The sequence below is a fragment of the Osmerus eperlanus genome, unplaced genomic scaffold (assembly GCF_963692335.1).
Source record: "Osmerus eperlanus unplaced genomic scaffold, fOsmEpe2.1 SCAFFOLD_243, whole genome shotgun sequence".
Classification (NCBI taxonomy): domain Eukaryota; kingdom Metazoa; phylum Chordata; class Actinopteri; order Osmeriformes; family Osmeridae; genus Osmerus; species Osmerus eperlanus.
Window position 1 is genome coordinate 1 of NW_026911049.1, and position 12,813 is coordinate 12,813.

A 12,813-nucleotide genomic window follows, 5' to 3' on the forward strand; every position below is an offset into this window, starting at 1 on the left:
GCCAAGTGATTTGACTTGAAGATGCAGTGTTGTCAAAAGGGTCGTGCAAAGTTTAACTGGTTCCTAATGAGCCCACTTTCAGCTGTTTCAGCCTGCTGTTCAGACACAGACTCAACACTGACCCGCTAGTTACTGTTGTTACGTTTGTATTCCCGTTCTATTTCAGTTTCGTTAACCCTGGATGGAGATGAGAAACGATCGGTGTTGTAAGTCTGTCTCACGGATGTTAGTCTACGTGTCTCACTTCATTCTGCGGTTGTTTCAGAAAACACACAAACAGACCCTCACGACCGCGCCAGCAATGTCCTGAGCCCATAATCTCAGACACATAAATACAGCAAACTTTGGCAGTTTCATTTCTTTCTTTCTATCCTTCTTTCTTCCCTCCCTCCCTCCCTCCCTCCTCTTGGCACAGCCGCTAGGAGGGCTGGGGTCCATGCCCAGGGGGTTTCAGACCCGAGGGCTTTTGAGCAGATGAAGTGTGTGGGAATGTTGGATGCGTCTCCTGTTTTGGTTTGATTTCCTGGTATCGATGCTTGAACGAGGCCCAACATTTCACGCAGTTCTTTCTCATTTCTTGAGAAGTGGCTCCAGTGTTGCTGTGCTGGAATGCCATGAGAGAGCTGTAGCTGTAGAGCTATATCCTCCATCAGCCTTTCATCCAGCCGTTACCTTCCTCTGATATCCTCCATCAGCCTTTCATCCAGCCGTTACCTTCCTCTGATATCCTCCATCAGCCTCTCATCCAGCCTCTCATCCAGCCGTTACCTTCCTCTGATATCCTCCATCAGCCTTCATCCAGCCTCTCATCCAGCCGTTACCTTCCTCTGATATCCTCCATCAGCCTTTCATCCAGCCTTTCATCCAGCCGTTACCTTCCTCTGATATCCTCCATCAGCCTTTCATCCAGCCTTTCATCCAGCCGTTACCTCCTCTGATATCCTCCATCAGCCTTTCATCCAGCCTCTCATCCAGCCGTTACCTTCCTCTGATATCCTCCATCAGCCTCTCATCCAGCCGTTACCTTCCTCTGATATCCTCCATCAGCCTCTCATCAGCCGTTACCTTCCTCTGATATCCTCCATCAGCCTCTCATCCAGCCTCTCATCCAGCCGTTACCTTCCTCCGCTTCCCCTTCTCTCCCCCCCTCTCCATCTCTCCATCCAGACCTCTCTCCCCCCCCCCCTCTCTCCATCTCTCCATCCAGACCTCTCTCCCCCCCTCTCTCCATCTCTCCATCCAGACCTCTCTCTCCCCCCCTCTCTCCATCTCTCCATCCAGACCTCTCTCTCCCCCCCCTCTCTCCATCTCTCCATCCAGACCTCTCTCTCCCCCCTCTTTCCATCTCTCCATCCAGACCTCTCTCTCCCCCCTCTCTCCATCTCTCCATCCAGACCTCTCTCTCACCCCTCTCTCCATCTCTCCATCCAGACCTCTCTCTCCCCCCTCTCTCCATCTCTCCATCCAGACCTTTCTCTCCCTCCCTTGTTTTATTCATTACATCCTCCATCAGTCTCTCCCTCCAATTCCTCCCTCCCATCCCTCCCTCTCTCCCTCCCTCTCTGTTGCTAATACCCACAGAGGTTCATGTGGTCACGCTCGGTTAACCACTCACTGTGGAAGTTTGGTACTGTGTGCGCAGGGACCCAAGAACCAATTAAGTTTGTTTGGTTCTAGCTGGGTGAGCTGGTGCTGAGAACGTGTCCTCGTATTAGAAAGGCAACTCCTGTGTTAATCAATAGTTTCGATAAAATAGTTTGGTCGGTTTCTCTGGTTTGGGACACAGGACTGTCTAGACACTCTGCACAGGCGATCCCATAATCCGTTTAACCCACTTTTTCTGGTATCAGTACTTCACTTCACAATTCTTTTTTCTGACGACTTTTTACTTTGACTCCTTTTTTTTGTTTTACACAAATATCTATATTTTATCTTTTCTTACTTTTTAAAGCCAGGCTTGTTACTTTAGTTTTGATCTGTAATCTGATCAATGTAATTTATTTCCTGGCTATCACGCACAACAAACGTCTACGAAGCTACGATGGAGCGAGGGCAGAAGGCAACAAGAAAATAAAGTTAAAAAAAAAAACTAGAAACTTCGAGAGGTTCAAAATAATTTGCAAAAAAAGTGTTTGCATCATTGATGAGTACTGAAGGTGTGTACTTTTTCCATCTCTAGTGGTTTGTAATCAAACCGGCTGTGTGTGTGTGTGTACATACTGAACCCTTATGTTTAAGTGTGTGTTTTTGTGTGTACTGAACCCATTCATGTGTGTGTGTGTGTATGTACATACTGAACCCATGTTTAAGTGTGTGTTTTGTGTGTACTGAACCCATTCCTGTGTGTGTGTGTGTGTGTGCAGGTGGCCCTCCATGCGTGTGGCGTAGCGACAGACATGGTGATGTCTCGGTGTGTCCAGGCGGGAGCAGCCTTCGTGGTCAGCCCCTGCTGCTACGGATTCATCCAGAACACACTCCGTTCACCTTCCCCCGGAGGTAGGTAGGAGTGTGTGTGTGTGTGTGTGGGGGGATGTGTGTGTGTGAGGGATGTGTGTGTTTGAGGGATGTGTGTGAGGGATGTGTGTGTGAGGGATGTGTGTGTGTGGGGATGTGTGTGTGTGAGGGATGTGTGTGTGTGGAGGGATGTGTGTGTTTGAGGGATGTGTGTGTTTGAGGGATGTGTGTGAGGGATGTGTGTGTGGGGGATGTGTGTGTGTGAGGGATGTGTGTGTGAGGGATGTTGTGTGTGGGGGATGTGTGTGTGTGGGGGATGTGTGTGTGTGAGGGATGTGTGTGTGTGAGGGATGTGTGTGTTTGAGGGATGTGTGTGTGTGAGGGATGTGTGTGTGGGGGATGTGTGTGTGTGTGAGGGATGTGTGTGTGGGTGATGTGTGTGTGTGTGAGGGATGTGTGTGTGGGGGATGTGTGTGTGTGAGGGATGTGTGTGTGGGGATGTGTGTGTGAGGGATGTGTGTGTTGAGGGATGTGTGTGTTTGAGGGATGTGTGTGTGTGTGTGGAATGTGTGTGTGTGAGGGATGTGTGTGTGTGGGGATGTGTGTGTGGGGGATGTGTGTGTGTGTGTGTGAGGGATGTGTGTGTGGGGGATGTGTGTGTGAGGGATGTGTGTGTTTGAGGGATGTGTGTGTGTGAGGGATGTGTGTGTGTGAGGGATGTGTGTGTGTGAGGGATGTGTGTGTGTGTGAGGGATGTGTGTGTGGGGGATGTGTGTGTGTGAGGGATGTGTGTGTGTGGGGGATGTGTGTGTGGGGGATGTGTGTGTGAGGGATGTGTGTGTTTGAGGATGTGTGTGTTTGAGGGATGTGTGTGTGTGTGTGGGATGTGTGTGTGTGAGGGATGTGTGTGTGTGAGGGATGTGTGTGTGTGGGGATGTGTGTGTGGGGGATGTGTGTGTGAGGGATGTGTGTGTGTGGGATGTGTGTGTGTGGGATGTGTGTGTGTGAGGGATGTGTGTGTGTGAGGGATGTGTGTGTGTTGAGGATGTGTGTGTGTGTGTGGGGATGTGTGTGTCTGAGGGATGTGTGTGTTTGAGTGATGTGTGAGTGATGTGTGTGTGAGGGATGTGTGTGTGTGAGGGATGTGTGTGTGGGGATGTGTGTGTGAGGGATGTGTGTGTTTGAGGATGTGTGTGTTTGAGGGATGTGTGTGTGTGAGGGATGTGTGTGTGTGTGGGATGTGTGTGTGTGAGGGATGTGTGTGTGTGAGGGATGTGTGTGTGTGAGGGATGTGTGTTTGTGTGAGGGATGTGTGTGTGTGATGGATGTGTGTGTGGGGGATGTGTGGTGTGTGGGGGATGTGTGTGTGTGAGGGATGTGTGTGTGTGAGGGATGTGTGTGTGGGGGATGTGTGTGTGGGGGGATGTGTGTGTGGGGGGGATGTGTGTGTGTGGGGGGGATGTGTGTGTGTGTGAGGGATGTGTTTGTGTGAGGGATGTGTGTGTGTGAGGATGTGTGTGTGTGAGGGATGTGTGTGTGTGAGGGATGTGTGTGTGTGAGGGATGTGTGTGTGTGAGGATGGTGTGTGGGGGATGTGTGTGTGTGAGGGATGTGTGTGTGTGAGGGATGTGTGTGTGTGAGGGATGTGTGTGTGTGTGAGGGATGTGTCTGTGTGGGGGATGTGTGTGTGGGGGATGTGTGTGTGAGGGATGTGTGTGTTTGAGGTATGTGTGTGTGTGTGTGGGATGTGTGTGTGTGAGGGATGTGTGTGTGTGAGGGATGTGTGTGTGTGAGGGATGTGTGTGTGTGATGGATGTGTGTGTGGGGGATGTGTGTGTGTGAGGGATGTGTGTGTGTGAGGGATGTGTGTGTGATGGGATGTGTGTGTGTGAGGGATGTGTGTGTGTGTGGGGATGTGTGTGTGTGAGGGATGTGTGTGTGTGAGGGATGTGTGTGTGTGAGGGATGTGTGTGTGTGTGTGGGGATGTGTGTGTGTGAGGGATGTGTGTGTGTGAGGGGGATGTGTGAGTGATGTGTGTGTGGGGATGTGTGTGTGTGAGGGTGGGGGATGTGTGTGTGAGGGATGTGTGTGTTTGAGGGATGTGTGTGTGTGAGGATGTGTGTGTGTGAGGGATGTGTGTGTGTGAGGGATGTGTGTGTGTGATGGATGTGTGTGTGGGGGGTGTGTGTGTGGGGGATGTGTGTGTGTGGGGGATGTGTGTGTGTGAGGGATGTGTGTGTGGGGGATGTGTGTGTGGGGGGGGATGTGTGTGTGTGAGGGATGTGTGTGTGAGGGATGTGTGTGTGGGGGGATGTGTGTGTGTGAGGGATGTGTGTGTGGGGGGATGTGTGTGTGTGAGGGATGTGTGTGTGGGGGATGTGTGTGTGAGGGATGTGTGTGTGTGAGGGATGTGTGTGTGTGAGGGATGTGTGTGTGTGAGGGATGTGTGTGTGTGAGGGATGTGTGTGTGGGGGGATGTGTGTGTGTGAGGGATGTGTGTGTTTGAGGGATGTGTGTGTGTGAGGGATGTGTGTGTGTGAGGGATGTGTGTGTGTGAGGGATATGTGTGTGGGGGATGTGTGTGTTTGAGGGATGTGTAAGTGTGAGTGATGTGTGTGTGAGGGATGTGTGTGTGTGTGAGGGATGTGTGTGTGGGGGATGTGTGTGTGAGGGAGTGTGTGTTTGAGGGATGTGTGTGTGTGAGGGATGTGTGTGTGTGGGGGATGTGTGTGTGTGAGGGATGTGTGTGTGTGAGGGATGTGGTGTTTGAGGATGTGTAAGTGTGAGTGATGTGTGTGTGAGGGATGTGTGTGGGGGATGTGTGTGTGAGGGATGTGTGTGTTTGAGGGATGTGTGTGTTTGAGGGATGTGTGTGTGTGAGGGGATGTGTGTGTGGGGGATGTGTGTGTGTGAGGGATGTGTGTGTGAGGGATGTGTGTGAGGCTTTTAGTTGTCTATGTATCAATTGTTACACAGCTCTATCTCCTCCTTTCCCTCTCTCCATCTCATCCTCTTTCTTTACCCCCTTTCTCTCACTCCCTCTCCATCTCTCCTTATCTTTTGTTTTCGAGTCTGACACGTGTTGGACTCCCGTATCACATTGTGTGGGGCGTATAAGAACTGTCACAGGATGACAAACGCTGATTCTTTGCACACGAACAAACGTTAATAAGAAGTTCTGTTAGTCGGAGACAAATAACCTTTGAAGACTACATTGCGTTGGACTGTAATGAACTCCGAGTCTCCGTATTTCCTGGAGTGAAATACGACCTCAGGAGTGGAATTGTGCCCCAGGCTCAGCATGAGAAAGAGAGAGATGACGAGAGAGAAAAGAAAGAAAAGGGGAGAGGAGAAAGAGAGAGATGGGAAAGAGAGAGATTAGTAGAGTAGTAAGTAGAGGGGGTAGTCCAAATAAATAAATAAAACACCCAGACCTGTGCTGTCATTGTTCCTGTTGCCATGGCAGCGCCATGTTGACTGGCCTTGAGGGAGGAAGAGGCTACAGCAATTAAAAGTTGACCGTTGATGATGGCGATACAGAGCCAAAGGCTTGCTGAATGGTACCGTACCTGTCAAAGGATGCAGGGGTATGGGTGTAGCTCAGTGGTTAGAGCACTTGCCTGCTAAGCTAGAGATCGAAAGTAGATGTAGCGCTAGACTTTTCAGTTTTCAGACATTTTGAAGGACAGGGTCGTAAAACATCCGTAAATCTATTACTACTGTACACGTCATTTAATTAATATTTTTATCAACGTTATCAGTATTGGGTGAGTGTCCGTATGGTGTTTTTTTTCCTGAGCGACAGTGTATTTTTCCCCCAATTGTTGGAAAGTGGAGAGGGAGCGCAGAGAAACAGCGCTGCACTCTTTTATCAGAACGCAACGACTTTTCTCTGCGGTCGGTGCTTGGAGTTGGAGAAAAACGGACTTTCAGAAAGGCGACTGTTTTGTAACTGTCCCTCATTTTCAGAGGTCTAGCCACTCAATAGTTATTGATTTGCTAAGAAGTTAGTTAGCCGAGTATATCGTTTTGTTTAAGCTGGCTACCAGCCAGTTAAGCTTATCTAGCTAGCCGTCAAGAGCTTATGAAGCTATCCAGTACACCAGCAGGAAGGCACCAAGGAACAGGCTCAAAGTATAAACCAACAGGAAGGTATCTCTCCAGGAACTGGCTCAAAGTATAAACCAACAGGAGGGTATCTCTCCAGGAACAGGGTTAAAGTATAAACCAACAGGATGGTATCTCTCCAGGAACAGGCTCAAAGTATAAACGAACAGGAGGTATCTCTCCGGGAGGCTGTTTCCACAGAATGGTCTTAGAACCTCCCAAAAAACTTGTAAAAGGATGATTGATAGACACCGCCACCCATAGATATATATAAAGGGTAGATGTCTCGTCCGCGTTTCCGGCCAACGGAGTCGAACGTCAGCACATGGCGGCCATCTTGCTACGGTCAACTCGCTCACCCATAACATTGTGTTGATGCTACATGTACTTGTTAAATGACCATAACTTGCTTCATTTTCAACCGATTTTGAAACGGTTTGGTTTGTTATCAACGTCAGAGATGCCGTTATGCCACTGCATAATTATGAATAATTATGTTTTTTTCTTTATTAAGAATAGAAATATGCAGTGGCATAACGAGTTGACTGTAGCAAGATGGCCGCCATGTGTGGACGTTCTCTAGACTCCGCCGTAAGACATCTAGTCTTTATATATATCTATGCCGCCACCAACCTATCGCTGTATCTCCATTGGTCCGGCGAAGGTCCGAGTGAGTGACTATCAGAGCATGTTTTTCTGTTACGGAGAGTTTAAACCTGCCAAGTTAAACATCGTCAGAGACAAACTCACTGACTGCCCTGACCCCTGACCTGTCTCCATGAACCCTGACCTGTCTCCATGACCCTCGACCTCTCTCCATGGCATGTTGATTAGTAGTTGACTGAATGGACACAGGTGAGGCTGTTTAAGAGCACACACAAACACACACACACTTTAAGAGCACACACTGACAGACACACAACCTCCCCCCCTACACACACACACTCTGACTTTAACAGCCCATGTACACAGTTTAAACAGCACACACTCCCTCATACACACACACGTAATTATAACACAAACAAACTACTTCCCATGCCTTCTACTGCCTCCTTTAAAATTGGTAAATTAATTTCTCTCAGGGAGAGAGAGGTGGGAGAGAGTGGTGGGAGAGAGAGGTGGGAGAGAGAGGTGGGAGAGATTGGTGGGAGAGAGTGGTGGGAGAGAGAGGTGGGAGAGAGAGAGAGGTGGGAGAGAGAGGTGGGAGAGATTGGTGGGAGAGAGAGGTGGGAGAGAGAGTTGGGAGAGAGAGGTGGGAGAGAGAGGTGGGAGAGAGGTGGGAGAGAGGTGGGAGAGAGTGGTGGGAGAGAGAGGTGGGAGAGAGAGGTGGGAGAGAGTGGTGGGGAGAGAGAGGTGGGAGAGAGAGGTGGGAGAGAGTGGTGGGAGAGAGTGGTGGGAGGGAGAGGTGGGAGAGAGAGGTGGGAGAGAGGTGGGAGAGAGGTGGGAGAGAGTGGTGGGAGAGAGGTGGGAGAGAGAGGTGGGAGAGAGAGGTGGGAGAGAGTGGTGGGAGAGAGGTGGGAGAGAGTGGTGGGAGAGAGAGGTGGGAGAGAGAGGTGGGAGAGAGAGGTGGGAGAGAGTGGTGGGAGAGAGAGGTGGGAGAGAGAGGTGGGAGAGATTGGTGGGAGAGAGTGGTGGGAGAGAGAGGTGGGAGAGAGAGGTGGGAGAGAGAGGTGGGAGAGAGAGGTGGGAGAGAGTGGTGGGAGAGAGAGGTGGGAGAGAGAGGTGGGAGAGAGAGGTGGGAGAGAGTGGTGGGAGAGAGTGGTGGGAGAGAGAGGTGGGAGAGAGGTGGGAGAGAGTGGTGGGAGAGAGTGATGGGAGAGAGGTGGGAGAGAGTGGTGGGAGAGAGTGGTGGGAGAGAGTGGTGGGAGAGAGAGGTGGGAGAGAGAGGTGGGAGAGAGGTGGGAGAGAGTGGTGGGAGAGAGGTGGGAGAGAGTGGTGGGAGAGAGAGGTGGGAGAGAGAGGTGGGAGAGAGTGGTGGGAGAGAGGTGGGAGAGAGTGGTGGGAGAGAGTGGTGGGAGAGAGGTGGGAGAGAGTGGTGGGAGAGAGAGGTGGGAGAGAGTGGTGGGAGAGAGAGGTGGGAGGGTATGTTAACTGCAGTGTTATCATGGAGACTGAGATCTAAAAACACACTTTGTTTGTTGTTTTAAGACATTTTATCAAAGTGAGATAAAATGCCTGACTCCAGCAGTGTTTAAGACACGTTGAAAAATGACTACGTTCAATATGTTGCTAATTTAAGGCTCTGTTGTCTGAATGTAATTGCAGATTTCCCACATTTTCTCCTCTCTCTCTCTCTCTCTCTCTCTCTCTCTCTCTCTCTCTCTCTCTCTCTCTCTCTCTCTCTCTCTCTCTCTCTCTCTCTCTCTCTCTCTTCTCCCTCTCTCTCCCTCTCTCACTCTCTCTATGTCTCTCTCTCTCTCTCTTCCTCCCTCCCTATCCATTTATCTTTCTGCCTCTTTCTTTCTCTCCATCTGTCTCTTTGTCTCTCTTTTCCTTTTTCACTCCTTTGTTCTCCATCTCCTCTCTTCCCTCCTCTGCTCTCTATCTTCGCTCTCTTTCTCTCTTTCTCTCTCTCTTTCTCGCTCTCTTTCTCTCTCTCTTTCTCTCTCTCTCTGCACACTCTCTCTCTCTTTCTCCCTTACTCTCTTTCTCATTTATCTTGCAGCAAGAGGTTCCAGGAGATTCTGAGTTACAAGGTACCACCCAAGACAGCTTTTTATTTCACATTTTCCACATTCACGCCATCCCATAATGATGTGTCAAGGCAACCATAAGGTGACAAGACTGCTGACGATTCATTATATTGTCCTCACTAACTACAACATCCAAATCATGCTATGTTTACTGCACTGACAGCAAACCACGTCAATACATCACTTATCTCACTTAACATGATGTTTGGGAACAAATATCCTTTAATATTGCACATTTCTGTCTTAATACACGAAATATTCCAGCAATATGGTAGTTTTGTTTGTTTTATCGGTCTGGTTTTGTCTGTCTTTGTATGTTTGTCAAAAACCCCCCGTATAATAAGCTTTAGAAACCTCTCTCACACCAGGAATCAATCTTATATCTTACATTTACTCATTTTAGCAGACGCTCTTTTCCAAAGCAACTTGCAGTAAGTACAGGGACATTTCCCCGAGGCAAGTAGGGTAAAGTGCCTTGCCCAAGGACACAGCATCATTTATCACGGCCAGGAATCGAACCGGCAACCTTCTGATTAATAGCCCGATTCCCTAATCGCTCAGCCATCTGACCCCATCTTGACAACTGGTCATTTACGGCCAATTAACATGAGTTCTCCCGTCTCCTCCGCCCTGCTGGGCAATTTAGCTCTCGATCAACATACTTTCACATTTTCTTTTCATCTTGAGACAGAGTGTAAGAGACACAATTTGCCATCATAAAGAGAGAGGGTTGAGAGAGACAGAGATGATTGAGGGAAAGACAGAAAGACCGAGAGATGGTCGACTGAGAGAGGTATAGAGAGGGAGAGAGAGGGAGAGATGGTCGACTGACAGGGGTAGACAGAGGGAGAGAGAGGGAGAGATGGTCGACTGAGGGGGAGATAGTTGAGACAGAGAGGAGGAGAGAGAGAGAACTTGAACCCCCTCAAGCCTCATACAGTGTATAGACCATATAGCATTCCATGGAAGGACACGTGAACCTGGTTTTTGTGCTTCCTCTCCACACACACACACACACACACACACACACACACACACACACACACACACTGGCCCTAGCTTGTTAAACTAACTGACAGCCCGGTGACAAATAGGGTATTGCTGGAGCAGAACGCTAATGATCTGAGATATTGGTACTCAGCGCTAACTCAGAGTGTCTGCACCTTGGCCTCACACACACACCACTACATCTCCACAAACACACACACACTGCCACATCTCCATACATACACTGCTACATCTCCCCACACACACCACAAAATGTCCACACACACGCTTGCTGCCACATCTACACACACCCATGCACACTCTGCTACTTCTCCACATACACACACGCCTCGGAGTGAAGAATGGAATCAATTATGTGCTGTAGCTTTTTAATGACTAGTGCTCTCCAGGTTATGTCTGTCCAGTGCCTCTGACAGAACAGGCACAAGAACTAGACCCAAGCGACTCATCATTTTTTCACGACCCCCCCCCCCCCCCCCACACACACACACACACACCCTCTCCCTCCACCCCCCCCTCCCCCCTCCACACCCTAACCCCCAGCCTCTCCTGGAAGATAACGACTGTAAGGGTAGATTTTAGCTTTCTATGGAGAGAGTTCAGGTCACTTGAGTTTTGTTTACATATCGGTGTGTGCTTGTGTGTGTCTGATCGGTTCTCTCTGTTCGACCTTCTTCCCAGGAGCACATGGTGCTCTGTCGCTTCGCTGACCAGACTGCCGGCCAGCTGCCCCCTGAAAGAAGAGTAATAGGTAACACTCTCCTCTCTCTCCTGTATCTCTCTCTCTTTTCAATCTCTTTCATCTCTCCCTCTCTCTCCTTTCTATCTCTTTCCTCTCTGTATCTATCTCTCTTTTCAATCTCTTTCACCTCTATCTCTCTCTCTCCTTTGTATTTCTTTCCTCTCTGAATCTCACTCTTTCTATCTTCCCTCTCTCTCTTTCTTCTATCTCTCTTCCCTCATCCCTGCTCTCTTCCCTCTCTCTCACCTCTCTCTCTTCCATCCTCTGCTCTCTCTCTCCTCCCTCTCTCTCTCTCTCTCTTTTCCCTCCTCTTCTCTCTTTCTCTCCCCCTCCCTGTTCCAGACACCTCCAGTGACACCTGCTGCTGCTAGCTGTCTGCAGTCTCCTGGTTGCCACCTTCTCTCCTGGTAATGGGAAGTCTCTGGTCCTGGTTGTCTTCCATCCTTCTCCCCTCCATCTCTCCTTCTCCCCTCCACCTCTCCTCCTTCTCCCCTCCACCTCTCCTCCTTCTCCCATCCTCCTCCCCGCCATCTCTCCTCCTTCTCCCCTCCACCTCTCCTCCTTCTCCCCTCCACCTCTCCTCCTTCTCCCCTCTACCTCTCCTCCTTCTCCCCTCCATCTCTCCTCCTTCTCCCCTCCATCTCTCCTCCTTCTCCCATCCTCCTCCCCTCCATCTCTCCTCCTTCTCCCCTCCACCTCTCCTCCTTCTCCCCTCCATCTCTCCTCCTTCTCCCCTCCACCTCTCCTCCTTCTCCCCTCCATCTCTCCTCCTCCTCCCCTCCATCTCTCCTCCTTCTCCCATCCTTCTCCCCTCCTTCTCCCTGTAGTCGGTGTCATGCCTCCCCCTTTCCTCCCGTAGGTAAGCAGTGCATGGGTCTGGTCGACCTGGACCGCTCCTGGGCCGCAGAGGATTGTGGGTACTCTGTGCGTGTGATGACCATGGAGCCAGAAAGCTGCTCTCCGAAGAACAACATGCTGGTGGGCGTGCTCAGACCGGCGGACGGAGAAACTACAAGAAAACAGGAAGAACTACAACCACAGGTCCTACCTGAGAATGGTGGCCAGATTGAAACTACAAGGACCATAATGCACCAGTAGGACGTTCAGGGATGATGGGAGGGGCTCTTGTAAATGTGTGAGGTGTTTATGTCCAGAAGGCCTTTTTAGAAAGCGGTATTGATTTTTATACATGGTGGGACTTCTTCTAACTGGCCAGAAACACTTCCTGGTTTTATTTATATAATTTTCTGTCAGCTTAATTTTATTCTTTTTTTTTTTTTTTTTTTTTTCTCTGATCAATTTTTCGTGACAGTAGAAGAGTCGTCTTCCCCACCTGCTGCTGTGGGTAATCAAAGCTGTAATCTCCCGCTTACCCTCTGGTGACTAGTGACGTTTATTTTAACGTTGATTGTGACTGTTTTCAATATGGCTCCTGTCTGCTGCAGTCATAAAAATAAACACTTCAAAGCCCAGATGGAGAAACAGATGAATCATTTTGTCGCCTCAGTAATATTGTGAAAATAACTGTTCACATTTGCTTAAATGTGATGGTTTATACATTATATTGTACTTTTGTGGTTGTACTGCAGTTGTGAATGTGCTGATGTCAAATTAGGAGGTGGTTAAGATGTGGATGTTGTGTGTTGCTGTAGGAGGATGAACTGTGGGCCTGTGTGCAGAATGTGTGTGTGCACAAGGTCGTTGGTGTGTGTAGTGTGCGCTCCCATGTATGTTTGTGTGTGGTGCATGTGTTTGCATGAGGACATGTGGAGGACATGTTGTAAGTGTGGTGTTGGCTTGGATGTGTG

The 12,813-nt window shown here is 49.5% G+C and overlaps 1 protein-coding gene across 1 annotated transcript; it reads left to right on the top strand.

The window, feature by feature from the left end:
- Window positions 1-2,368: 2,368 nt before the first annotated feature.
- On the top strand, window positions 2,369-12,275 carry LOC134015506 (glutathione S-transferase C-terminal domain-containing protein-like). The gene is made up of 4 exons (XM_062455042.1): window positions 2,369-2,496; window positions 9,228-9,258; window positions 10,945-11,014; window positions 11,865-12,275. The coding sequence occupies exons 3-4, from the start codon at window positions 10,951-10,953 to the stop codon at window positions 12,101-12,103; spliced, it is 303 nt and encodes a 100-aa protein (XP_062311026.1). The 5' UTR covers window positions 2,369-2,496; window positions 9,228-9,258; window positions 10,945-10,950; the 3' UTR covers window positions 12,104-12,275.
- The last annotated feature ends 538 nt before the right edge of the window (window positions 12,276-12,813 follow it).